Source organism: Micropterus dolomieu, linkage group LG01, assembly GCF_021292245.1.
Source record: "Micropterus dolomieu isolate WLL.071019.BEF.003 ecotype Adirondacks linkage group LG01, ASM2129224v1, whole genome shotgun sequence".
In the NCBI taxonomy this organism is placed as follows: Eukaryota; Metazoa; Chordata; class Actinopteri; order Centrarchiformes; family Centrarchidae; genus Micropterus; species Micropterus dolomieu.
The window spans coordinates 13332843-13359057 of NC_060150.1; the positions used below are offsets into that span (position 1 = coordinate 13332843).

The 26215-nt window shown below is 40.2% G+C and overlaps 1 protein-coding gene across 9 annotated transcripts in view; it reads right to left on the reverse strand.

Annotated features, from left to right (window-relative positions):
* Positions 1–26215, reverse strand: part of LOC123977071 (neural cell adhesion molecule 2-like) — a 122207-nt gene that overhangs the window by 18757 nt on the left and 77235 nt on the right. For 4 of the 9 annotated variants that reach the window (XM_046059570.1, XM_046059555.1, XM_046059599.1 and 1 more), the window contains exons 14-17: positions 25814–25935; positions 22675–22849; positions 3267–3474; positions 1631–1761 (exon numbers count right to left, since the gene is read on the reverse strand). In XM_046059570.1, the coding sequence (XP_045915526.1) occupies positions 1638–1761; positions 3267–3474; positions 22675–22849; positions 25814–25935 (629 nt within the window). In that variant the 3' untranslated portion in view covers positions 1631–1637. Of the gene's footprint in view, positions 1–1630; positions 1762–3266; positions 3475–22674; positions 22850–25813; positions 25936–26215 lie in introns of those variants that run through there. The other 5 variants (XR_006826530.1, XM_046059578.1, XM_046059587.1 and 2 more) reach the window with 3 other exon arrangements.

A 26215-nucleotide genomic window follows, 5' to 3' on the forward strand; every position in this document is an offset into this window, starting at 1 on the left:
CCGAAGCACACAGCCAGGATAACCAAGGAATGGCTCTGTAAGAAGCATATCAAGGTTCTGGCGTGGCCTAGCCAGTCTCCAGACCTAAACCCAATAGAGAATCTTTGGAGGGAGCTCAAACTCCGTGTTTCTCAGCCACAGCCCAGAAACCTGACTGATCTAGAGAAGATCTGTGTGGAGGAGTGGGCCAAAATCCCTCCTGCAGGGTGTGCAAACCTGGTAAAAAACTACAGGAAATGTTTGACCTCTGTAATTGCAAACAAAGGCTACTGTACCAAATATTAACATTGATTTTCTCAGGTGTTCAAATACTTATTTGCAGCTGTATCATACAAATAAATAGTTAAAAAAATCATACATTGTGATTTCTGGATTTTTTTTTTAGATTATGTCTCTTGCAGTGGACATGCACCTACGATGACAATTTCAGACCCCTCCATGATTTCTAAGTGGGAGAACTTGCAAAATAGCAGGGTGTTCAAATACTTATTTTCCTAACTGTACCTGCATGATCAAACTGACATCTAAAGTTTGGTCATTACCTTTGACGTACACTTTTCACTCTCACATGGATCAGGTTTCCAACCTATTTGCCGTGTGACCCCTCATCATCTTCCCTTATGACTGCCCAGGTTGCTTCATTTGCATAACTGTTAACAGGTCTTAACAGGTAAAACGATTCAACATTTTATCTAGTAACAAGCCCAAGTTTTTGTAGCATCATCTGGTGACCCCTCAGATTTATCTTGTTTGGGTATAATTTTACTACCCGCCTTTGTTTTCTTTGTGTTAATTGACGGCTGATGTCTGAATGCTTGTGTTTCTGACCCCAAAGGGACTCGTTTTTAGCGATGTGGAAGTGGTCTCAGAGCTCAACGATTAAAGGCGCACTTCATCGATTTAGCACATTGAGTTTAGTTTACTTGAAAACCCTAATGATTTCATTGGGCATGGGACGCTACAATCTTATAAAGCCCCTACAAACTATAGGTATTGGGATTTAAAAGATGTGGGCATTCAGCAGTGAGGTAGGTGCTAACAAAAAACTAGTGAACTGCATTATGGCTGTGGCAGAAAATAGTTTTTTCTTTCTCTTATAATCTTTTAGGCAAGTACTTATAATAGTTTTTATTTTATGCTTATATATTATTATGTCGTATATATTGTTTTTAATCTTTAACATTTTATTTTTATTATTATAGTCATTATCCTAGTCTGTCCTCATGTATAGGGTTTAGGTCAGAGATGTGAAATTGTTTTATTGTTTTCCTCAGTAGCTGTTCCTCTCCCGACTGGGACAAGCCAGAAGAAGATCTTTGTTCCCTAAAACATAGAAACCTAGACCGTTTAAATGATTATGCATCCCTTTGCTCTGGGCCAGACGTTAGTGACTGTCCTAGGAGACAGAACCTTTGGTCCAGCTGATTTGTGTTGTAGTACTTCTCTGTTTATTCGCTTTTATTAATAAATTGTTCAAAGAAAACGGTTTGTTGTAACTAATTTGCTCAATCCCTCACCAGGAATACCACAATTTTCCACGACAATGGGAAATGAAGGATGCAGTGCTTCTGGACCTTGGTGGATTTGTCTCTTGGTAGTCCCTTAACTTTATGGAAGTACAAAACTACATTTCTGGATTAGCCCTTTAATTTGGTAAACACAATGCTGTTATTAAAACAGTTCTCATCTGGATGCCCCTTGGACTCCCTTTTAAAGTTGTGTCCTGCTGAGTCAGCATCTGCCTGTACCTCAGCAACAGAGCTGCAGGAGAAAAATCATGCACAATATGAATGATGGAAAAAAGTCTGACAATAAGACCTAGACTTTAAAAGAAATATAAAGCTATTCCACCTTTGCCTGTCGTGACCATTTTGCACCACTCTGCTGCTGTTTACATGAAATACTGTACCTTCCTATATGTCTGCGACTCTGCTTTATGTTTGTGATGTGACTGTACTAAATGATCAGCTCTAATATAGCCATAAAGACTTTGTAGTAGCAACATTTAGCCTCACACTGCCTGCAAATGCCTGTGTGAGTTGCTGCTACAGTGCCTGCTCTAACATAAAGCTGAGGAACATTCTGCATGCTGTCTAGGCATGCAGTCACTTAGCCCTCCAGCCCTGTGAGCTTAGTGACTCAGCAAAACTCAAACCGCCCTCCTTCTCCGTGCCCTCTCGCTGTATCCCAGACATTGGGCTGGCACGCTGACAGTTTTAACACAAAAATGGCACTGCTGAGGCCAATGAATCACACTCTGTGGGTGCTATCACACAATACCTTTCTTTGGCTAGCACCCGCCGTATAAAATAATACTGGGACTAAATCTGAAAATCAACTGTGCTATGAATTTCATGGGTTTTTCAATTGCACGGTGCCTGATGAGAGGAAAAAGAGGAAGTGTGTGTGTTTGCTCGTCTTGGACATGCATGCAGTGATATGACAATCATAGACTATTTGCATGCATAATATATATAAATACAGACGTGCAAGCATGAAGCATCGTGGCACATAAAGTTGAGATTTTATACATGCACATCATGACTGTACACATACACGCAACGCATGCAAAGAAGATACTTCAAAGGTGAACTCACAGCACATTGTATGAAACGCACTGATGTTAGTGAATAAGACGTAATCAGAGACATACTGTGGCTGAAAGGGTGGTTGGGCGGCTGTTGTAGGTGTACCTACAGTAAACGGTAAAGATAAGTCTACTTTTCCCGTTCTTTTCTCATTCACAGTAAATATGTTTGAGGGGATTCTAGGCTCAACATGACATGAGCAGTGTCACTGCGCTATTCATGTCTACTTGAGGGGTCTCGCAAAATGATTGAGAGCACAGTGAAAGCAAAACTGATAATTTGTGACACAAATTAGTAATAGCTTAAAATCCTTGACAACATTTGATCTTTTTAGACTTAAATCTGAATTTCTGAGAAATATAAAGGTATGTTCTTCTGTCTAAAGCTGGTTCTATAAAACTTTGGAACAAATGTATTGACATCTAGATTTGTATTCATCCATTCAGGTCTTTGAGTTCATTGTTGCACAAAATTATCTAGCAAAAACACTAGCTGACCCAATGTAACCCACAGGCATCAAGATACACCCACAGCAGATGCTCCCTCTGCAAGCATGAATGACCTGGTGACTGACAAACACTGATACATCCCAACTGATACCATAGAGATCAAAAGCTTTGACTGAAGGAGTTAAAAGTTCCCGAAGAAAAAACAATATAAAAAGAAATCCAAACTCACAGGTAGGCGGCCTTGCCCTCCTCTATTTCTTTGCCCTTGCCGCTGGTGGCTGTTTTCTTGCTGCAGAGTGTGCGCGTGATGCACATCAGCAGGCCGCAGTGACGCAGGAAGAAGCAGCTGACGTCCACCAGCACGAGGAGCAGAAGCAACGCTCCCAGGCCGAGGCCCACCACCGCCCCCAGTCCCAGGCCGCTGAACAGGGATTCTGCTAAGGCAGTGAAACACACACACAGACACACAACACACAAAGGCAAAACACTGTTAGCAATTTTGGTGCGCTCAAGGATGTGTCAGGTCGGACGCCTGCTGTGGCCTGATCTCCGGGTGGAGGTCAGCCTCCTCGCTACACCGTCCCTTAAATCCATACCTGGAAGGTGTGAGACCAAGAAAATATAAAGCTGTACCCAACAGCAGCACACCCACCCTAAAAAAACTTCTATTGTGATAACTTTCAAAACCAGTCGAAAGTCAATGAATTCCTCCCGAGCCTGTTGGAAAGTTTCCAACACGAAGATAAGTCCTAATCCACAACGCCTCGACTCCACGCAATCCTCAGTGGATTATTAGTGTGATTACACCAAATCTCCTCCAAAACAAATCAATTTCAGCCTTACAAACTTTTTTAATATACAGTCAGTGGAGTAAAAGTTTGAAAGACTTAAATAAATTAGCAAAAGGAAATCCACAGCGCTCTGAAACAGGTGGAAACGTCTTTACTTGGTGATTTATTTGTAATATCAGAAGCTTTGCCGCTTCCTCTCTGTTTAAGAACTTATAAATACAGTAATCCTTCGACAAAAAAAAAAAATCCATGAGCATTTTATAACCCTGAAACTACAGAACAAATTCTTTTTTCTTCTGGATTTGCCCTCAGGCCCTGCATCTACCTTCTCCATCATGAGCTAGGTGTCAACATCTCCTGTTCCACAGGTGCAGAAGTGTGTAATAGTGTACACTTAGATAGTGTACACTCAGTTTTATGGTACCACAGTGCAGCTCAAGGTAGCAAGCGTCAGCATTACCATACTGATGCTTCAGCTCCTGAGTCCACTGGGCGCCTCTTACTTTGTAGCTTGCAGCACAAAAACAGATTCACGTGGGAAGCAAAGTAAGTACAGTATTTTCAGCTAAAAATTTAAACACTTTCTCTCAGAGCGGTCAACACTGGGTGTTTTGAAACACATTGAGCTCTCAGCTCAGTTGGGAACAAGCAGTAGGGCCTGCCTTCAATTGAAAGTAATGAGAAAATGAAGGCAGTGGCGCAAAGAGAGGCTCCCAGTGGGCTGAATAGAGTTGTGCCCTTAAGTGATCCTGGGGTTGAGCAAACTGAACATCCACTGTAGGATCAGTGTTGACAGCTGGAGGTCAGACCTTGCCAGGAGTAATCAGAGTGAGAGTGAATGAACTTGCCTGCTAAAGAAAGCTCTCATATGGGTGTTCAGTAGCCTGTGAGTTAAAAAGGGGGATGAGGCATTAATATGAAGGTGGAAGCACCCAGAGATGGCTGACTGGTGAAGTCTGGCACCACTGAGTTTAAAAAAAGCCTCCAGTGAGCGAGGAGTGAATGCTGCCAGAGATTTTCTCTCCGCTGTCTCTTCTCTCCTGTGTGGCAAATGATAAAGAGAACGTGAGCTGAATGCTGTGGATACAACCAGTCTTCAGTCAGCTTTTCCACGTACCCACCTACGTTTATTTGAGAGAAGGATGTATTTTGGTGGATTTACATGCATTTACAATGTGTGGGGGTAAGAAATATCCAAGTGTCCAATTGAATCCTCACTGAACTTTGACAAACTAGACATTGTTTTAAAGTACAAAGCCTATTTCAGTGTAAACCTTTAAAATGGTTTGCACTGACAAGAACAATTTTGTAACTCTGAGTGCATATAAAACATTTTATTTTGGGTATGTCACTTTAAGCCTTAAAAAAAGGTTGCTTGTTCAGTTAAAGGGATGCTCCAGTGATTTCAGTAACGCACTTCTATAAAGTTAGAAGCGGTGACAGAGAAGAAAAAAGGTCTTTGCAGCAGAGGGCAAGATATCCTGACTTTTAGTCCCGTTGTACGGGTCAAGCTCCAAAAACGTGGAACCCAACATTTCTCATAATGCAGCTGAACAGTCTTTCTGTGCATTCATGTGGTGTTGGTATAATCAGATAACAGTCGGAGAAAATTTTGTTACACGAGTTGCCAAGTTGTTGATGTCATAAACGTAGAAACATGCCGGACAACATGGTTGATGGTTAGAAATGTTTGATGAATGGTGCAAAATCAGAACTGCATCCATTTTTTGCTAACTTGTCATTTGTAATTTGGTATTAGGTTGTAACGGTTAGTTTGCTGTCCATGCAGACATTCCTAGGTTAATTAGAAAAGCTATTTATTAGCAGTATTTGCAGTACAAGCAATATGTTAGTGGCTTCAGATAATGTACTGGTGAAGTAACATCTCTGGGACAAAAGCCTCAAACTGTTTCAGCATACTTTGATGACAATGACAATGTTTCCATATTCCGACTTAAAAGGACATGATCACACCGCAGTCGTAAGAACGACTTCACAACTAGGGATATAGGACCATCTGACGAGCATGTGAATGCACAGTTTCACTAGACTGTGGCTGCGGCTGGATAGTCTTTTTTTTGCATTGGAAGGTTGAGTGAAATGACCTGGAAGTATTTAAGTGGCAGCGATGACAAGAGCTGGTTGAATTGCCTAAATGCTATAGAAAGGTGTTTCAATACTTCCTCTCTTATGTCCTTCAGCATAGGGCACACTGGACCATCCTTTATGAATGGAAAGGAGATAATGCTGTACAATAATTCCTTGCGGCAGCAACATATAAAGCGACGCAGCACAGTAGTTTCACCGAGGCAGACCCACATAAATGTAGAAACAACAGAGCACGTATTTTATGCTTGTGACATGATCCAAAACTTATGTAAAACCATGCATGGGTAGCTGAGCCCCGAAACATAAATATAGATTTCTTCTCTTTCAAATCCATCCAGTAAGGAGGAATCTTGAAAAACAAGCATAGAATTTCTAGTTAACAATATCATCATCGTAACAAAAACTACACACATAAATGTCGCTTTGTTGAATCCCCATTGTGAAATGCACTAAATAAATTATTTTTCATTACTCAATAAATGTATAAAAATGCCAGGAAAAAATGTAAAAAATGGATCAACTTTCTCTACTTGTATATTAGTTTTTTCCCCATTATACTGTGTATTTCAACATTTCAATCCTATTTCATTTATTTTTAACGACCATCTATAATTTTATGTTGCCTAATTGATGGGTAAATGAAGTGAAGTGATAACATCATCTCTTAAGAGGTGGGATTCAGTGTTGGACAAGAAACCTTACGTTTTTGTAAAGCTTTGAGTTTGTCACTGTACTTGTCTTTCATGTTATGAATAAAGTTATTTTAAAAGCCTAGAGTAGTGCAGTCAGGTCCTCTGTGCACGGTGGTTGTCTAGTCCTTATGAATTCACCTTTACATCTGTCCTTGACCTCGTGACGTTTTTCATCGAGGTCAAAGAAAAGTGGCTAGGAAAGGAATTTCTTTTGGCTTTTTCGACCTCAGCCTGTTTCTACCCAAGAAATGTTCATGTCTGTTAAACTCCATGTTAAAAAAAGGCATTATACAAGCGTTTTCAGAGGCTGATCTTGGTGTTGTGCCCCTTTTAAGATCAAATCATAACAACACGGGAATCAGTCCATTTGTATTTAGACAATAACACAAGTAATTAAGCATTCTAATTCAGCACAATGGATTTGAAATGCAACAGCGACTATGGACAACGATACAGTAAGGCTGTCATTCCTACACTGTTTCCCCTAGTATGCCTGAAAACACACTCAAATTAAAGCTGAGAGTCAACACTTTAACCCCAGTCAGTCTTTAGTGTCAGATCCAGTGTTCTGGAGCACTGAGCCAAAACAAGAAAAGCATGTGAATTTCCAAATACGCGTGCCCCACATTGGAAATTGTCCCTGCGTATCACAACCCAAATGACTCTGGTGTCGGTGACTTTGTTCTTGACTTAGAGCTGAGACTGCAGACAATGGAGACTGGCAGCAAGTCAACGCACAAGAGAGACAGAAAGCCAGAGAGAGAGAGAGAAACAGAACCTTGTGGCAAAAGGAAGTCTAATTAAAACACTTTGCGTGAATCTGGGGATATGGGATTTGAAACTTGTAGACTGGATCAATATTTTCACACCGCCACAGGCTACTGTTTTGTATCTCACCTTCTGAAAGTTTATCTGAGTTAATTTGGCTGCTGAAGCCACAGATTGTGAAGCGGTAAACAACACCTCTCCAGCTCCCCTGAAGCCCTCACATATTCCAGAAGACAAAGAGAATACTAATCCATTCGTTAAGCCATACTTCACCCTTTTTCATCATAAGACTGCAGTGCCCTTAAGCTTTCATATCGGTGTTTACATTTTTACATCACATAAAGCCCTTGTCTGTATTATATATTTATGACACTGCAAATAATGGAGTACTTATTATAATTTAAGGCAGAATTCTTGTATTCAGTACACAGACATACAGTGAGTGATGCTGTGATGCTGATGTTTTCAATATAAAAGCACATATTAAAAAGTTAAAGCAAGCACTTACTTCTAAATTGAAAACTAGGAATGTCCAAAGTATTAAGGCGTGCTCAGAAAAAAAAAGATTTTATTAAAGTGTCATTTTTGGGGGATGCCAGCAAAACCTCTTCAGCCTGAAAGACTGAAATCCATAAACATCAGACTTTCATCTGATAAGGAGTATTACTCTAAAGTGCTTAGCAGCAGCTTGACAGTTTGAGGTTGGATTGATACATTACACGCTTGTTTACTTGTAGCTATTTTGCCAGCCATTTTATTACATTTATTCCCAAGTTTGGAAATCATTTTAAAAAAGAACAGACTTGGAATACATGGAAATACAAAAGGTGCATCACTGAAAGAAGGAGCACCTCAAAGATTCAACATCAGTCTCTTTGAGAAAATGAAGCGTGTTCCTCAGGGTTACTTGTCATATAAGACAAATTGGCAACCACTATTACACCAACTGCTTTTAGAAACTGAAACCAATGTGATTTTTACAATGTTAAATGATTTCTTTGAGAGTGTACAAAACAACTCCCACGAAATGTATCGTTATCACAGACAAGTCTGAACTAACAGTGACCCGCTGACTCACCCAAGGACTCGCCTCGTTTGTCAAGCCATGACCCGTGCTGTACTGTGATGTTCATTAAATACGACTGAATAAACAATGATATGAGATGTTATTTTTTTTTAATGATCTTCCTAATCTAGACATACAGTATGGGGTGAGACACACAACCCACTAAGAAAGGCTCTGGATTTTTAGTTCTTAGTGTTACGGTGATCAGCAGCTTATATGGATCAAATGCTTGGGACAGAATCATTCCTATTCAAATGCTGCTTAAATAATTGGCTTACAGTTATCACAGTGTTCATTTTGTGAATCTGAATCTTTTATGAACACATTTTTTTTTTTAAACTCTGCTACCAGTTTGGCACTGATAGCCTACAGTTTATTTTCAGGCATATTGAAAATGTAGAAATGCACTGACACCACCGCCAAGCTGTGGCTTAGTAGTCTGTCTACACTACTGACATTACTGTATTTAAAAACAGCACAATACTTTTTTTAGGCTGTAGCCTCATAATTTGAATTGCAGTAAGATATATTTTATATAGAGAACTGTACTGTATTAGTGTGTATAGTGTCTTTGAATTATACACAGTGCAGTTTAATTTAATTTGTACAGTCATTTAAAAAGGGTTTGAAACAGCTGTTCTGTATTTTGAAAAAGTCTGAGATGTGTATAAAATCTGTCCGTTTCATTCCTTTAGAGTCATAGAAATGTCATTGAGATGGTGAGGAAAAGAATCTTTCTTTTTTTTCTTTTCCTCTGCATGAGGAAAAGGAAATATATATATCTAATTATTATCAACAGCTTATAGCCATCAATTTGACTCGGACAGATGTGATCACATTTCCACTGGAAATGTCAGTGAGATTTTGAATGAGGTTTTCTTACTTCTAGAACAGACCCCAGAAGTTACGATTTTACTTCGGCTCTCTTCAAAGTGTGACTGTACTTTGCCCTTCTTTTGCTGTAATGTTAAAAATATTGCAATTATTCAGCAGCTGCTTTATAGGTGTCACACTGAATATGTTACAGGCACCAAGTACATTCCTGTTCAGAAAATTCTTCTTATGAAGAATCAGGAATAGCGTTTATTTAAATACAAACGTGCTTCTGTGTCAAAAGTGCAGCAGAAGAATCCAAGGTTGCCAGTCAGGTGCCTTTTGTGGATGGAGAAATGTTACATGGAGAGACTGTACAAGGAAAATGTTCCAATAATGTCATTACAGCCTTCGGTACTGCAGCCTGAGATGGGTTTTTTTAGCGACATTATTCTACGAGCAAGAGGCAAGATGCCTTCCTTCATGAAACAGCTCAGATCTCTGCTGAAGGAATTAGGGCCTGACAAGCAGCTTAACTTTAAATGTAATGAACAGATATGAAACACAGCTAAACAAGTGTGTGGCCACGAGTCAAACTGCTTTTAAGTTAGCAGCCAAGGTGCCTTCCAATAGAAAAGAGAAAAAACATTATGGCGAGAAGCAAACAAGAGAAAATTAAAAGAGAATAAGGTGGACATACTGTTGTTTATGTATAATATATTGATGTAAAAGTCAAACACATTAAATACATGTTATGTGCTTTTTGTAATTTACAGTATTTGCGACAATATTAATGCAGTCACCGATGGCTGTGGCTGCTATAGTTGATTTATAATGCAAGAGTAAAAAGAAGCAATGGGGTCATTTCTGTGGGAGGGCCTTTCAGAAAATTGCTGCTACACTGCTGCTCTCATCTTGTACTGAATGATCACCTGCACTCAAACTGATGCAAGAGGCAACAGTGGCTGTGAAAACCATCCTCCTGTAATAATAACCCACAGATCAGAGTGATACAGAACTGCCTGTGGGGTTTTCAGGGCTAAAGCTGCACATTGGATGTAAATACCATCGTCCTGGTCAAGAACGGGCATTTTATTTGCTTTTTCAAGAGTAAAACTAAATAATTTATTTAAATTGAATTAAAATGAATTTTATGTATTTTAAAGGCCCACCTGGGGATGGGCATTTCAAAATAGCTTAGGCTATAAATGCTGTGGCAGTGGCGGTCTGGCCATCTGGAATACCGGTACAATTCCCGGTGGGCCGTCTTCCTTAGCCTATAATTTTTTACTAATAATGAAAAAGTTGGCAGAAGGTTGAGCGACACAGGCCAACCCCCCCTTCTCCCCAGGCCTATTCCATACGAACGTCTATGCAGCCCTTAAGCTGATGATACACAGAGCAACTTTTAGAGCAATGTTGTTGGGCAATGTTGCCATCAATGGTAATAAGTAAAGTTTACTACCGTAACCCCACTCCCCTCTGCCACACCCCCCACGCCGCTATCCGTTTAAAACATATTTGGACTTGTCACCAGCAAGACTCCCCAGCAACATTGCTCAAAAAGTTGCCCTGTGTATCATGAGCTTTAGCCACGCCCCTTCTTTCTCACTTACTCACACCACAGTGACACTGAGCTGGAAAACGAGCTACAACAGAAAATGGAAAAGCAGAGTTTAAAAACTTGTGTCGGGCTGAAAAGTTCAGAGACAAAAGAGTCAAAGGTCTTTGCTGAAATTCAAGTAAATGTAAAAAAGTAACCGACTCGTTCCGTAGTAGTAGGCTAGTACTAATACCACGGCCACAGACGCTAAGCCAGAGATAGTGTAGCTGAATGGTAGATATGTGTCTAAATGTTTTAATAGGCTACAACATGTTATCATAATACATCAGTCAAATGCTGTTTGTCAGCTACTGTTTTGTAAATGTAAAAGAAAGAAAGAACTGGGGTAAAGAGTACAGTAACTGTGTTTAAACAGGCTAGTGTAAAAACTAAAATCTGATGCTTAACATTAGTAAAGCTCCAAATGTCTACATTTCGCTGTTCTGTGGGGATTTTGTGAGAAACAAATCACTTCAGTATCAGTGATTTACTGATGTGTCATTTTATTTTGCTAAAATAAGCATTTTCGTTTGATTCTGACCTACACGTATAAATTTAGACATTTACATTTGTTAATTAGCTAATTTTATTTAATGTCTACCATTGGTTGCACATAACCTATCAATATTGTAAAACCAATCAATGCTTTCCCCTCTCAAATTCATATTTTGTGCGGGAGAATGTGTCTTCACTGATTTGCTAGATATGATGCTCACCGACAAGGTTCCTACCACTTCACCTCTTACTAGACAATACATTGAAACTCATCAACAGTCTGGTGTAAACGACGAGTAAAGCCACAAAGTAACATTTATTGTGTTGCCATTCATTCAGTTGATATGAAATAGTGGCACTGCTGCTGTGTTTTGTAGTTTTTCAAAAATTATGCCTTTATTAGTTAATTTATATATTTTATTTATATCCAGGTTGATGATCAGTGCTCTCTGAGGCTACGTTCTATGTTTGGAGAGGTGTTCAACCAGTTTTGTATTATGTGTACTCCCGTGACTTAAAGCCAACCAATTGACCCTGAGCAGAAGTTAGACAGTTCTCTGTCTCAGAGAGGATTGTGGATATTTTAGTCTTTTTATGTGTCTTTTTATCTCGAGCCTTCATGTGATGTGAGGTGAGTTCAATCATGACAATTTCAGTGTGTGTTCTTTAGAAGTTTATAACAATGTGCAGCATTTGTGTGTGTGTTCTGCAGCCTTTTTAAAGTAGTACTGCCATAGTGATCAATGGCTGTGAGGCTGCTAGGTGGTTTATTAGAGGCTGGTCCTGTTTGTACTTGCGTGCATTAGCAGGGCGGCCGTGGTGGAGTATATGGTTGACCGTTCTGGTGGGCTGGTCTGGATCAAAGTCCAGGGCAATTTTTTACTCCCAGTCCGTCCCTGTGCTGTGGTGTGTGGCATTAGTTCAAGCTATATACTTGTCCCTATACAAATAAACATTTTAGTGTTATATTGTAGTTTTATTAGCAAATGTATCACATTTATTAAGTTGGGCGTCAAAAAGTTATTTTTTGGTCGAAATAATCTTCAGCACTTTAACACTATCTTTCTAAAGACTGTGTGAAGAGGCACTGACTGGCCTTTTCATGATTGCTTGGAGCGAGTAACAATGTCTTTCCCATAATTCAAACACCAGCAAAAGAAAAAGCTATTTTGCCAACATTTCTGGCTTTTTTTCATTTTTGTCGGCACATTGAAATCTCCCGGTTTGATTGATATTTCTTCAACACATTATCTCTTTTAAGAGCCACACTGAACCAAGCAACGAAAAGCTCCCACAGTCCATGTTTTGTGCTCTCTATGCACTCTTACTGTACAAACGTAAATTATGTTTTTGGTTTATTAACAGGTAAACCAAATGTATTCTTGTGTACCTGGTGCAGTCTGAGATGTGTTTAATGCTACTACATCCAGAAAAAGCAAAGAGTGTACCCTAACTGTTGCAGTTGGAGTGCATGCGTCCTTTACGATGATGTTTCCTGTATCTATATAACTGTCCGTTCTGCAGCATCATTCCCCATTTCATACTCTCCTGCTGGAGGTCAATCTAGTAGAAGCATCCAATGACAGTCCGAACACGACTGTGTTTGGCACAGTCATCGCTTCAGTTTTTTTTGGACCGTGGCCAAGAATAAAATTGACTTTGTGCTGGAAATTACGATGTGGTCAGGGGCATGGCAATACTATAGACGGATGTTCGCTTAAGTTTAAGAGAAATTGTTGCCAAGGATGTTCATTTATGTCAAAAAGCAAAGTATCAGTTGATGTGGTGTTGTCAAATTGGGTTTGGTGCTCATTTTCGAACCACAAGGTCCTACATCGGTCAGACTCTTCTCTCATACAAACATAAACCATCCCCGGTCAACACGTGAACTGATGTCAGAGCAATAATTATTATAGTTTCAGACCTTTACAACAGTTTTCAAGTCGATTCATTCTATCAATATTTACTCTTTTGTTAGATTTTACAAGGTACAAAGTTGTTTATTAGTCATCATATGGCACAAGGCTGCATAACGAAATGAAATTCGTAGTTCCTTTAGGTTGCTTTTTTTGTCGTATTATGTTGATTTATAGGCCTTATGTTGTTGTGCCATTTTGCTGTGATTAAAATCTAATAATATTCTGCTCAGTTGAATGAAATTGAAATTATCATAATAGGTAGCAAATATTGACAGTACAGTATAGTTTGAAGTTCCATTGCTTGTGTACAGAACATTTGCTGTATCTCAACTCCATGGAGCCTTGCTGGGTCAGGTATAAAAGGCTAAGACAAAGCAAGACTGCACAGCCAGTTTGCAGAAGCAATGCTCAATTCAATTATTTCTGCATGGTAGTGCAACCTTAGTGGCTGTTTTCCTGTTTATTACAATATTATTAGTCCAACAGTTAGTATTTAATTGGTATTTAGCAGCACTATAACTATTGTCTGTGTGTAACATTTAAGTTGCTTCTGTATGCCGCCTTGCCTAAGGGTATTGTTTGATGCTACCTGCTGTTGTTTTAAAGGGAACAATTGTGTACTGTAGTGAGTGAGTGTAGCAGAAAACAGCAGAGCCGAGAGTCTGACGTGAACCCACAGAGACAGAAGTTGAGTGTGTTAGGTATACCTAACTCTAACCCAGAGTAAACGGAGAATGCTGCCTATCGATAATCCAGGATTACAGCACGATGTTACATCCAACGTGTCCATGCCCAGACAAATTCATCATTGTTGAAGGCCAAAGAAGGTTCAACATGCAAGTATTACTAATAAACTTGCCAACTAGTGTATAGAAGTAACTTCATTTTCTGCATAAGAGGACGTGATTACCTATTTTTTCCATCCTTGGCCACAAAAGAGGGGTTCCGGAGGTTTTTACTCTCACTCATCACCAAAGTGTTTCCTCAAGGGCTCTTGGAAGCAACTAATTTGTTCTGTGTGACTTTTTGTGAGTTTTCACAAACTCTTGAAACACAGCGGCCATTAATTCTTATTTCCCTGCTCTGTTAACCCTTTTACTGACTTCTTCTGATTACTTGTTGATATATAGGGCCCATTAGCGGTTTCATTCAATTACTAGATATCCAACTGCTTGTGTGGCACCTGAAGCCATTCATACACATCTCACTTTGACAGTGCAAACTCATTAGGCCTGAGCGGTGATCGACTGTCCCTCGATCGGATCTGAGAGGAAGTGACTCGATTAATGGCGACCTGACGGGCACTCATTGATTGGGAAGGTAGTGGGCGCTAATCTGTAGGGGGATAAACATAATCATTTGCGGATGTGAGTGAGGATTCATCCTGAGTGTTCACTTTGGATTGCTGAAGAGAAAGTTTGTCTGCCCTCAGAGAATTAAACATAATCATTAAATCCTAGTTTGGAGGGGAAGGATGAGTCCTTCCCTATTGTCCACTTCCAAAAGGAAGCAGATGAGCTCTGGTGCCACTCGAATGCACTCAAGAGCCACCCTAGAGTAAATGAAAAACCATGGGAACTTATGCTAAACCTAGAAGAATATGACATCCTAACAATCAACCTCAAAAGACTTCCAAGAAATTTCATCCACTTTTCTGTAATTGCTGCTCTCTGGGGTTAGAACTTATTTCAGGGGTAATTCAAGAGTCTCTACCTTGATCTTTGTAGTTGAAATTTGAGTTGAAACAGCAAAGCAAGAGACATAAGGCATGAATTGCAGCTAAACTTTTACCACACCACATTACAACATGACCCTAGATTTAACTGTTAAAACAGACCAAATGGATTGATAGATTCTTGTTAAAAACAAAACCTGTGCTTGTTTGAGTCTATTCTTGGCATGCGCTGCTGCTAAGAGCCCCCACAATTGGGAATATTAGATGGAAACACCTGTTATATTTTACCACAGCAGAAACTTTCTGTGTTCATAGCGGAGCAGTGAAGAGAAGAGCCTGCAGCAGGAAGCATTTAAAACGTCTCATTCATTTATTTAGTGTTATTTAAATGTATTTTTCATTGTTTCCCCTCACTTCACTTTGTCCTCCAAGCAGTGCTTTCGGGAAGATAATATTGAAACAGCGCGGTGCTGATTCTCAACTGTGCCCTGACAAAAAGTAGACGTTCAACAAGGTGTCACTACTCAGCGTGGAGTCAGCCTGCATACTAATGGGTCTTTTTCTAAACTACTTTCTGCGCAGCTACATCAGTTCACATTCATTGACACATCGCAGTCACTGGGTTGGACGCTGAATCTGGATTCACTTTTACAAATACTTTTTGTTTTTGTCCTCCGAGGACTTATTGTATGTCTTTTTAATATTGCTTGTTTTATTACATCTTTTTATTTAAATTTCAATCCCCACACACCCCTTACTGTATCCTCCATAAGAAGGCGTTTGGAGGTGAGATGCCTTCAGACATGTGGGTAAAGAGAAATCACATTTAGGCTGAGTCAGTAGAGAGCGAAAATAATTCAGGGTAAAAAATTACTGAGGCCCAAAGAAATGGCAATTAACCTTGAAATGGTCATATGGTTTGGTAAGTGCTGCCACTGACAATTAAGGCCATGGTAGAGTCCTTATTTAAAACTGTGAGATGGTTTGTTTTTAGCGGCACTTTAACAATATTACTGACCAAAAAGTTCAGCGATCCATAGCAAATAGATATACAACTAGTATTAATCTCATAAATCAAGAAAATTAAATTAAAACAAAACTAGAAAAAGATTAAAATGTAAAAGAACAACTGTTTTAACACCAAGACTAGATGTATTTTCCCTACTTTTTGCAAATGGAATTAAAAATGTGTATTCTGTACAGCCTCAAAAATAAACATACATGAATTGCAAGTAAATGAAATGAATGAGTTATTTAATCACATAATTACCGCAGTATTCATACTAATACATTTTCTGGTAAAAGATGAATTGCCAGCAACACGCTCAGTTCCTTGGGCATTATCACTGAGGTATTTTGAGACATGTCTGCCTTCATGTTAGTGACAGACAATGAGTTATTGTCTATATTAATGCTGCTCAGTATGGCCAGGATAGTCACTCACTAGTATATAAAGTACAAAGCCTCAACTGATGAAAGATTGTGTAAAACAACATAAAGACTGACTGTGCCATTAGAAATGTGCCATTGTTCCTGCTCTTCCCGTCTCAGCAGGGAGTCAGCTTGTCTTCCATATAATAAAATATTTACATACTTGATAATGATACTGTCTGATGTTAAATATTCTCCCTCAGAAACACTATCCTTTCATCTCAACAGGATTATCTTTGTCCAATGAATAAATGAGCGAGTAAACATGTAAACATCGCCACTGATCTTGTATAATATTGTTAAAGACTTCACTCAGGCAAGTGTACGATAAGTATTACTATGTTGTCTATAGGGTACTTTACATAAGCCACACAAATGTAGGACTTGGATGAAATGATGTTTCAAGTCAAATCCCATGTGGTTCAGCTGTTATGTTATTTCCACTCTATATTTTAATCTGATAATATTTTCAGTTACATCTCTTGAACGGCAGATGCCCTTTTGTTTCTGGCGTGCCAGTTTCAGAGCACCAGCGGCACAAAGCAAAGCTTCTTCAGCTGAAAGAAAACTGATTCTTAAAGAGCAAAGACTTCAAAGACTGTTGACTGGACTCAGTAAATTGATGCTTTATTGTAACATGTATTTATTTGCCTTCTGAATACTACGCTAGTATTATTTATTTTATCTAAATGCACCTGCCAGGTTACAGATCATTTATTCAGTAGTAGCTATTGATAAATCCATGAAATGTAATCAGTATTGTAATAGTAAAATTAAAAAGTATATTACTTACTCAGATAACCTCTTTAGACTCTTTACATAGTAAATGTTTGAACAACAGAGTTGATTGTCCTGAATCTTTTTCATTACACTGCTTTAAAAGGAATGACTTTCACTCTGGAAATGTATAAGGGGATGGGTTAATGTAATGGACTGCTATAAAAGCACTCATTTCCCATTTTGATCTGCTGGCATCACGTACAGGAAAAGTTTCAGAGAGGCTCTTCCAGATTGTTTCTTCAAGTGCTTTGACAATATCATTGCAGCGCTCCTCAAGCAAAATCTATGACGCCTGTTTCAATCAAGGCTTTTTATGGCGCATGACTGGAACGAGAGGAGAGAGCCAAGAAAACTACAGCAGATACAATAAAGCCGAACACAGCCAGTCCCATACTGAATCAGGCATGTTGCCTTATTTGGACTTTCACTCTAATTGAGAATGTTTTTATTGTCAGATAGGAAGAACTCCTGTCTTTTACTTAAGTAAAATGGTTAGTATTAGTGTAAGTATTCAAAATGTTACTTAAGTACAAAAGTATTAAATAGCACAATAAGTTGGAGCTGATTTGAACTACTACAACTGGATAGACCTACAACTAATCAAAGCAACGAAAGAAGTGACGTAGAGTTGACTGACACATGGAAATTGGGGTGTGCTTGGTCCGTTTTCAAGCAGGAAAAAAAAAGGGTCACAAACTTTCTGAAATTACAGCTAAACAGTACACTAAAATGTTTTTTCTGAAAGCCAACCTGTTCTTATTCCCAGGTCGTCCAATACAGACACTTTGTCAAACCCCCGCAAGGTATCTTTGGGCGTCTGTAGAGGCCAGCTTTTCACTTGACTCCAGTGTTAACCCCCCTGTGGCAACATTAGATGTTTTGAGCTCTGTCATTCCCATTGGACCGCCAGAGCACATTTCTGTATTTTCGTCACCCTAAATTCCACTTTTAAGGTTTTCTTTCAGTTTTACTCAACATAAATTGCAATGACATTAACTGTAAGTTATGACAGGGTATCCACTCACCGGCCACTTTATTAGGTACACCTGTTCAAGTGCTAGTTAACACAAATAGGTAATCAGCCAATCACATGGTAGGAACTCAATGGATTTAGGCATATAGACGCGGTCAAGACAATTTGCTGAGGTTCAAACCGAGCATCAGAAGAAAGGGGATTAAAATGACTTGTGGCATGGTTATTGGTGCCAGACGGGCTGCTCTGAGTATTTCATAAACTGCTGATCTACTGGGATTTTCACACACAACCATCTCTAGGGTTTACAGAGAATGTATCCAAAAAGAGAAAATATCCAGTGAGCAGCAGTTGTGTGGACGAAAATGCCCTTTTGATGTCAGATGTCAGAGGAGAATGGGGAAATTGGTTCAAGATGACCAAATAACCACTTGTTACAACCGAGGTATGCAGAATACCATCTCTGAACGCACAACACGTCGAACCTTGAAGCAGATGGGCTACAGGAGCAGAAGACCACAGCGGGTGCAACTCCTGTCAGCTAAGAACAGGAAACTGAGGCCACAATTGACATAGGCTCACCAAAATTGGGAGCCAGTTGCCTACCTTTCCTAACGGTAAAGTCCGCTCCTGTCAGGCCATAATGATGTCATGGTACCAATGTTCACAGGACAAAAAGCAGTGTGGCAGAGTGATGCCAAAAGGTTGACAATGCAAAAAAATGGTGCTGCAGACACAATGTTGTAATTGGGGAATGTCAAAAGGATTTAGGAGGTGAAAAGAAAACTTTGATTTAAGAAAAAAAAAAAGGGGCTAGATGGAAGAAGAGTAAATTGAAAAGAAACCAAGGGCAGTGCTGCAATCAATGGCATTTTTCTTCAAGGATTCTCTGTGAGTGCGAGGGGTAGAAGGTTATGCAGCCTGTTACAAACTAAAAAAAGATGGAGAAAGGAGGGTGAAAAAAATGCCAATTCAATACCCTGCAAATGCATAATACATAGAGGGAGAATTGAAGAGAGAAATTGGCTGGTGGGAGATAGGAAGCACCTATATATTGGGAACAGATTTTCTGTATGGGGGGAAAAAAACATATGGGGCTGTTTCTTTCATCCAGTGTGCATGTGAGTGTGTTTATATGACAGAATAAAGAAAAGCAAGGCGGTCAGTTGGAAAGACGGCACACAATTGGGCTTGGCAGATATTTCACATCTAATATTGTTGATTGAGCGAACACTGACCAGACTTCTTCAATATCCAATTGGGTTCAGTGGAGCAGAAAATGTGAAGTCACTTCTTCTGTTTAACCTGCACAACTCCCCGGCAATATATAAATAAATGATCATCGCTTCTGGCTGAAAAATATTAAGATTGACGCCTTTACTTAATGAAAAACACAGAAAACAAAGTGCCATTATTAAACTTTAAACTGGTGTGGGACTGGTGTCAGCTGAATGTGGTCACTGGTTTCAAAAAGGAGGGACTGCAGAGCGCCGAGTGTATGTGAGAGAGAAAAGTTGAGGGACAAAGTTTGAGCAAAAGTGATTCTCTGGTGAGTTCCGAAGAGATTCTGAAAATCCTGCTACCACATTTTCCACTCTCTCTGTAGACTGTACCTTCCTTTATTGCCTCCTTAGCTGAAAAAGCTCGCTGGTGTTACTCTTCTTCAAACAAACACATTAAGAGAAAAAAACGCTTTCTCCCCTGTCTCTCTCTGGGGCTCTTTCCCACGATGCACCGCTGTTCGCTAACAAGAGAGGACAGCCAATCGAAGTGACCCGCCTTAAGCTTGCCATTTCCCTGGTCTTGTTTTCTATTTGAGAAGCAGCACACACTCACACAGACCATTTAGCCAGCGCAGTAATGACAGAGGCAAACATTCGCTCGATCCAAAATGGCACAAATGGAGGTGGTAACAGGTTCTGAGAGGAGAGCAACAAAAACACTGAAGCAGCCTTCCTTTGTTTTGTTTTTTCACATGTGAATGCGAGGTCTGAGGGGGGAAGTGAACATAACATTTTTATTTCAATACATGTGTCTGCATGTGCCGTGTGTGTTCTAGCTTCAAAGTGTAACGGTGTTGCATGCGGCATACATCAAAGCCTCTGTTTCTGCACACGCGTGTGCATTTGCAGGTCAGCCCAAATGCCCCGGAGGGCCTGGAAACGAGAAGCTTCCTGCACACAGCACATCCAGGAGCACGAGACTCATCAAAGCAAGTGCACCACAAGCAGCACAAGAACCCTATGCGGGGCAGAACCATAACCTCCACATAAGGACTATCAAGAGCGAGAGCTGAGATAGATGTCCATGTTTGTGTCCTGGCTAATATGGGCGTCTGCGAGCTGGTCTTTCAGATGAGAAACGAGCTCGACTTGCCGTGCAGAAGCATTCTGTCTGCGCCACGTTCTGGTGCCGAATTGCAAAGCAGCACCACAGGAGGACCACAGGATGAGTAATAATGATGAAGAAAAGAAGAATAAGAGAATGCCACATAAAAGAAGAAAACCACAGCCGGAGGGTATTTTCACTCGTGGTCTGGTTGGCTTCTTTGAAGCGGAGCCTGGTGTGATTTCACCATTTGTGCTGTTTGTTTGAACAGGTGTGAATAAAATCCCTGGTGTGGACGTCAACGCTGAGAATTCCCGAATTGGAGAGTCTTCCGTCCGCTTCCAAGCCGAGTCTGCAAATGCAGCATGGATCAACCATAAGATTATATGCTGCTACTAACGATCATTTTCCCAATGTCTATAAAACAGTAAAAAAACAAAGTGAGGTTTTGTGTGTCCTATTTTGCCTGACCAACAGTTATTCAGAATACAATTACATAAAACACAAAAACGCAGCTAATCATCACATTTGAAAAGCTTGAAACAGAGAATGTTTGACAGTTCGGCTTGATAAATTACTCAAACATTCTATCTAATACATATAATTGCAATTCATTTTCTGTAAATCAATTAAATCGAGCTCTATATGATTCAAATGTGTGTAAGGAAATTGCTCTCAGTCACCGAAATACATTTTGGTTTGATCTTCTCTTGCAATTTCTTGCCCAGTGATAACGAATAACATTTTCAAACATTCGGTTGATGTCAACCTTAAACTACAACAAGTTCCAACAAGGTGTAATTTTCTGCTTTGGTCCAACCAGAATCCACAGGCGCAAACACATCCTAAAGCAATTTTAAAGAAGCATTCCGCTGATTTTACACATGAAGTTGAGTTTACTGGTCACAAGGAGTACTACTACAGCCTGCAAAAGCTGCTCATGTAACTGTGTAATGTCCTCTGAAGCTTTCTAGAGTTTGAAAAAATAACCTTGATGATGAAAAACACTGTTGAGTTGCATTATGGGAAATGAAGGATGCCATGTTTTGGGAGTTTGACCCCATGAGAGACTAAAAGTTAGAATAGCTCGGCCTCTGTTGCTTCAATTTAGACCATTCGTGTAATTCAATCTCACTCTTATGGTGTTTTCAGACAACAAGTGGTTGCAGCTGAGGGCGCCGCCTGGCAACATTGGTGTCCTGTGTTTTAAATCGACGGCAAAAGGCCACAGCTCTGCCGCCGCAGCTTCCGGCTTCCTCCGATCCCACCAGCCTGCACATCACAAATGCTGTTTACTGCCACAGACTGGACTTTGAAGCTGATGCTGCTCCAACACACCGTTTCTCGTCATTGATCTGCCTTTTCACTGCTTATGAAGAGGTGAATCATTCAGGGGCCCTCACATACAGTAAAATTAGCTCCTGTATTGTTTCCCTCGCTGTGGTTTCTGTGGTTACCATGGTGACACGGCGAGCCGCCAGTTGAACGTTGAACCATCATAAACTGAATGCAAGCGCTGCCGTGGTTACACTGGAAACAATGGAAGTGGCAAAGCTCCCTGTCTGAAAGCACCTTAATGAGTCTCCCAACATTACGGAGTACAACACTAAACTGCTGCAGTACTCTCTAATACTTAAAAACAAGATGTCTGTGACGTCCCTTGAAGGCCTGGGCTCATTAGGGTTTGTTCACTTGTTCTTATTCCTGCTGGCCAAATGTAGCTGACGGCACAGAGGCTTTTTAGTGCAGCTACAGAGAAGTTTTACAGCAGCTTTTCAACGCAACACCCGAAAAAACTTTTGAGCAGCTAGTGCTGCCCTCTGGTCTCCCAGATCTAAACGCCATTCAACAATCATAAAGGGAGAAATCCATTGCAGGAAAAGTACAGGCACCAATTTCTCCACTGACAGCAGCCTCATTTGTCCAGTAAGGAATGCAGCTGTGAGGCCTGCTGTGCTCCAAAGCTTGCTTTATCTCGACTGGTACATCTTGCTACCTTGCTTTTGTTATCGCAAATGCTATTGCTCTTTCCAGTGGTGCGAATAACACAACGCTTAACACAAAAAGTTCAGAAATGTTCTCTGGGGGCTTTCAAAAGGAATTCAATACCAGCTAGAAGTAGGCAAGTGACGGAAAAGTGGATATATTAAAAAGGCAAATTACAACACAAAGTTTTCTTTTATCACGCTTTTACCTGTAATGTCAGGTTTCTGTGGCATGAAGAACTGATAGAAGGTGGGCTCCGAAAGGCCTTTCACATTGCGCGCCGTGATTTCCACTTCATATCTTGTGTTCCACTGCAGCGGCTGAAGCATCGCAAAATCATTCGCTCCGGGAACTAGCTTGGTCATCCACTGTTCTTCTTTATCCTGACAGGAGAGAAAAGGGGGAGGGGGGCAAAGGAGAGAAATGTAAAGGCCTCCCACTCTTCAGTGAATTACAACTTTAATCAATGCTCTACATTTTCGTTTTTGTCTGCAAGCATCAAAGGCGAGCTGAGGAAGTGTTTGTTTGACGTGATAAACAGCAGCTTACCCTTTGTGTTTTTAATCTGGGGATTCGCAGGGTTACTGCAATCAGAGATTGAGTCGCAGTTGTGAAACACCCACGCAGATGCATAAGTAAAAAGAAAAAGTTAATCCTTTGTTTTTCATCAAGTTCACACAAGTTCACGGATACCTTCCTGGTCCTTTGTGGCTCCAGTCTTTCCCCCATTCCTTACATCATTCTTCCTTGCCTTCCTTCCTCCCTCGTCTTGAGACCAATTGCAAACAAAGGATTGGAAACTGAAGAGTCAGGCTGCAAGCTGTACATTGAGAGCATGCCAAGTGTACTGTGTGCTTACCATTCTTGCCTCCTTGGCACCTTTTCCTCCCAGTGTTAGAGGACAGAGTGCAAATGAGCTTTGTAAAGTCAACACCAGGGTGCAGATGAATGTAGCATTTGTCTGGATTGTCTAGTGACTATGATGGGTCTGTGTGTGGGTCTGGTCTGTTTTTAGATTCACTGCCTCTATGAGGAAGCAGTGTTCCTGATGCCAGACAAGGCCGCAAGATTACTGGGGTGTGAAGCATTGGCTTCCTGCTCGGCCTCCAAAAGCCTTTCGGAGACTTCCTGACCCTCTTTGCCACACCATGTTTTCATCTGCAGCAGTATTATTTTAAATCGCTGTCACTGTCTCAATGAGACAGAGAAACGCCTGCTTGGACACATTAGCATTGGAGAGATAAGAGATTTGGACCAGCTCAAATCCACTTAGTCCTGTGGAGAGTTTTTGTACGCGTGCCATCTATTCTGCTTCCTGGCCTCATCTCAGTCACCAGCCTTATCTTGTGAGTTTAAGCTGCTTTTTGTTATTTTACACACACACACACACACACACACACACACACACAAAATCAACTACTTAAATGGATGAGTGAATTCTGAGAGCTTGTGTGTACTCTCATTTAAAACATGAATTGTAACTGACACAAGGATGGAAAAATAGAGATTCTCAAGCAGAACATTATTCAGTTTGCCACCAACGCACCCACTCTAGTCAATCGGCAGGAACCTATTAAGCTAGTGAGTCACGCGCACTCCATTGGGAGGAAAATGCATTCCCAGTGTCACATCCTCTGTCGCTATTGTGTCAAACACAAAGAAAAATCTATCATTTTGAGCTGTTGGGGTGTCTTTTATGTAAGACTAAAATTACACACCACAGAATTAAAGGTTCAGTGTGTAATATTTCTGAGGATCTATCGATAGAAATGCAATATAAGATCCATAACTATGTTTTCAGTGGTGTGTAAATACCTTACATAATAAACCATTTTCTTTTAAATACCTTAGAATGAGCCATTTATATCTACATAACCGCGGGCAACCCCTTCCATGGACGTCGCCACGTTGCATCGTCATGTTTCTACAGTAGCTGAAAACGGACAAACAGTGCTACAGAGCGCGTTTCGTCACTACGTTCTTCTTGTTCTACTTCTGGTAGAATTCAGGCAGTGCAGACACTCATCACTATGTTGAATACTTGCTGCCTAATCCAAATATGTTCCTGTGGGTTAACATGCTAAATCTCTGATATGGTGCTTTAAGTACTTCCTGTTTGGTCAGAAAATAAATATTGATGTTTGTTTTAAAATATAAATCATTTAATCTGATTATGTATTGGTTCTGAAACGTCAACGAACTCAATCAATCTATATAACTAATAGAACTTCCTCCTTTAGAAAGTTTTTAATCATTATTTAGCTTTTAATGGATATATTTTTTTTTAATTAATCCTGTTTTAGGCTTTCTTATTTTCAACATATCTCGTGAAAAGCCCAAAACCAACAAGGTGTTAATGCTCAATACTTACAGACTCCTCTTACTCAGTCTGTGGCGCTAAGCCCAGAGTCCATTGGTTCCTTGTTTCTCTTTGAAAATGGGTCACACACGGATAGTTTAATCTTTAAAAAAGACAAAATAATTACCTAAAACAGCTGGGCACTGTAGGTAGGCAAACATTGCTCAAATGAGGCTAAATTGTGTGTTTGGTGGTGAGTATTTTCAGCTGCGGATTAATACAAATTTGATGTGCTAGTAAGTAGGGTTGGGTCGATAGATGAAGCCATCGCCCATCGCCCATCACCGATGGCTGACAGACATCACCATGTAGAGCATTGTGTTTTAACTGTGGCTTGACCTGATCCTTGCTTATAAAATTAAAGATTTTTTACAGAGTGAAGTGTATGTGTGAGAAACACTTGTCTTCATAAGGCGACCACTGTAACAGCAGGACAGTGTATATTGGATTGAAATATACTACAGTTCCCATGTTCAAATAAGGAACATGTAACACAGTGTAACAGTGTGGCTCATCGATGTGTTTTTAATAGCTTTGGGAGAACAATGGAGGAATAAGCTTCATCAGGCTTTGACTACACAAGCAATGCTTGTTAGTTGGATCAGTTCATAGTTGGATTTGGTCTTTTCATGGCATTTGTTAGCGTAATAATACTGTCAGTGTAATCCTTTAAAAAATGGGTCATAAATTGACATTTGCTTGAGTTTCTTCAATCTAAATATTATGTATTGGTTCTGAAACTAAAATGTGATTCCCTCTAATTCCCCCATTCATTTGGATATTAAAGGTTTAGAAGATCTCTTTTCAAAATCCTACTCATTATTTTGCTTCTTGAAAGGAAATGTTTTCTTTACTTATCTTTTCACTTTCTGACTTTAACCTGCCTTGACTTGAACTCGACTTAATCAATACTTGATTAAGGTGGTTTTTGAGAATTGCCCTGATTGCAGAAGCCAGGATTCACTGTAAAATACTTTAAATTACTCACAGTCTTGTACTTGACTATATACTCCACGATGGGCATCCCTCCATCGTCCTGCTTGACCAGCCCCAGCCTGTAGGCTTTGCCCATTCCTCTCTGCCCGTGGACCGCTGGCGGACTCGGCTCTCCTGGGGGAGACATGAGGAGGGAGCCTCAGCAGAGATGCGAAACAATACGTCTTTGTGTGTGTATGTTTTTTTTTCTCTCTCTCAAGGAGGATGTATGTGTGTGGCTGCGTGCGCATTCCCAAGGAGGGGAGCAGGTGGCAATGTGAGATATGAGATAAGGATGCAGTACAAGGAGAGAGACGTTTTAAGCTGAATTAAATTCATATTACAATGCGACTCCCATTGCCTGGCTATAACTAATGTTGACTGGAGGTTCTTATTATTCACTGCATTTTACTAA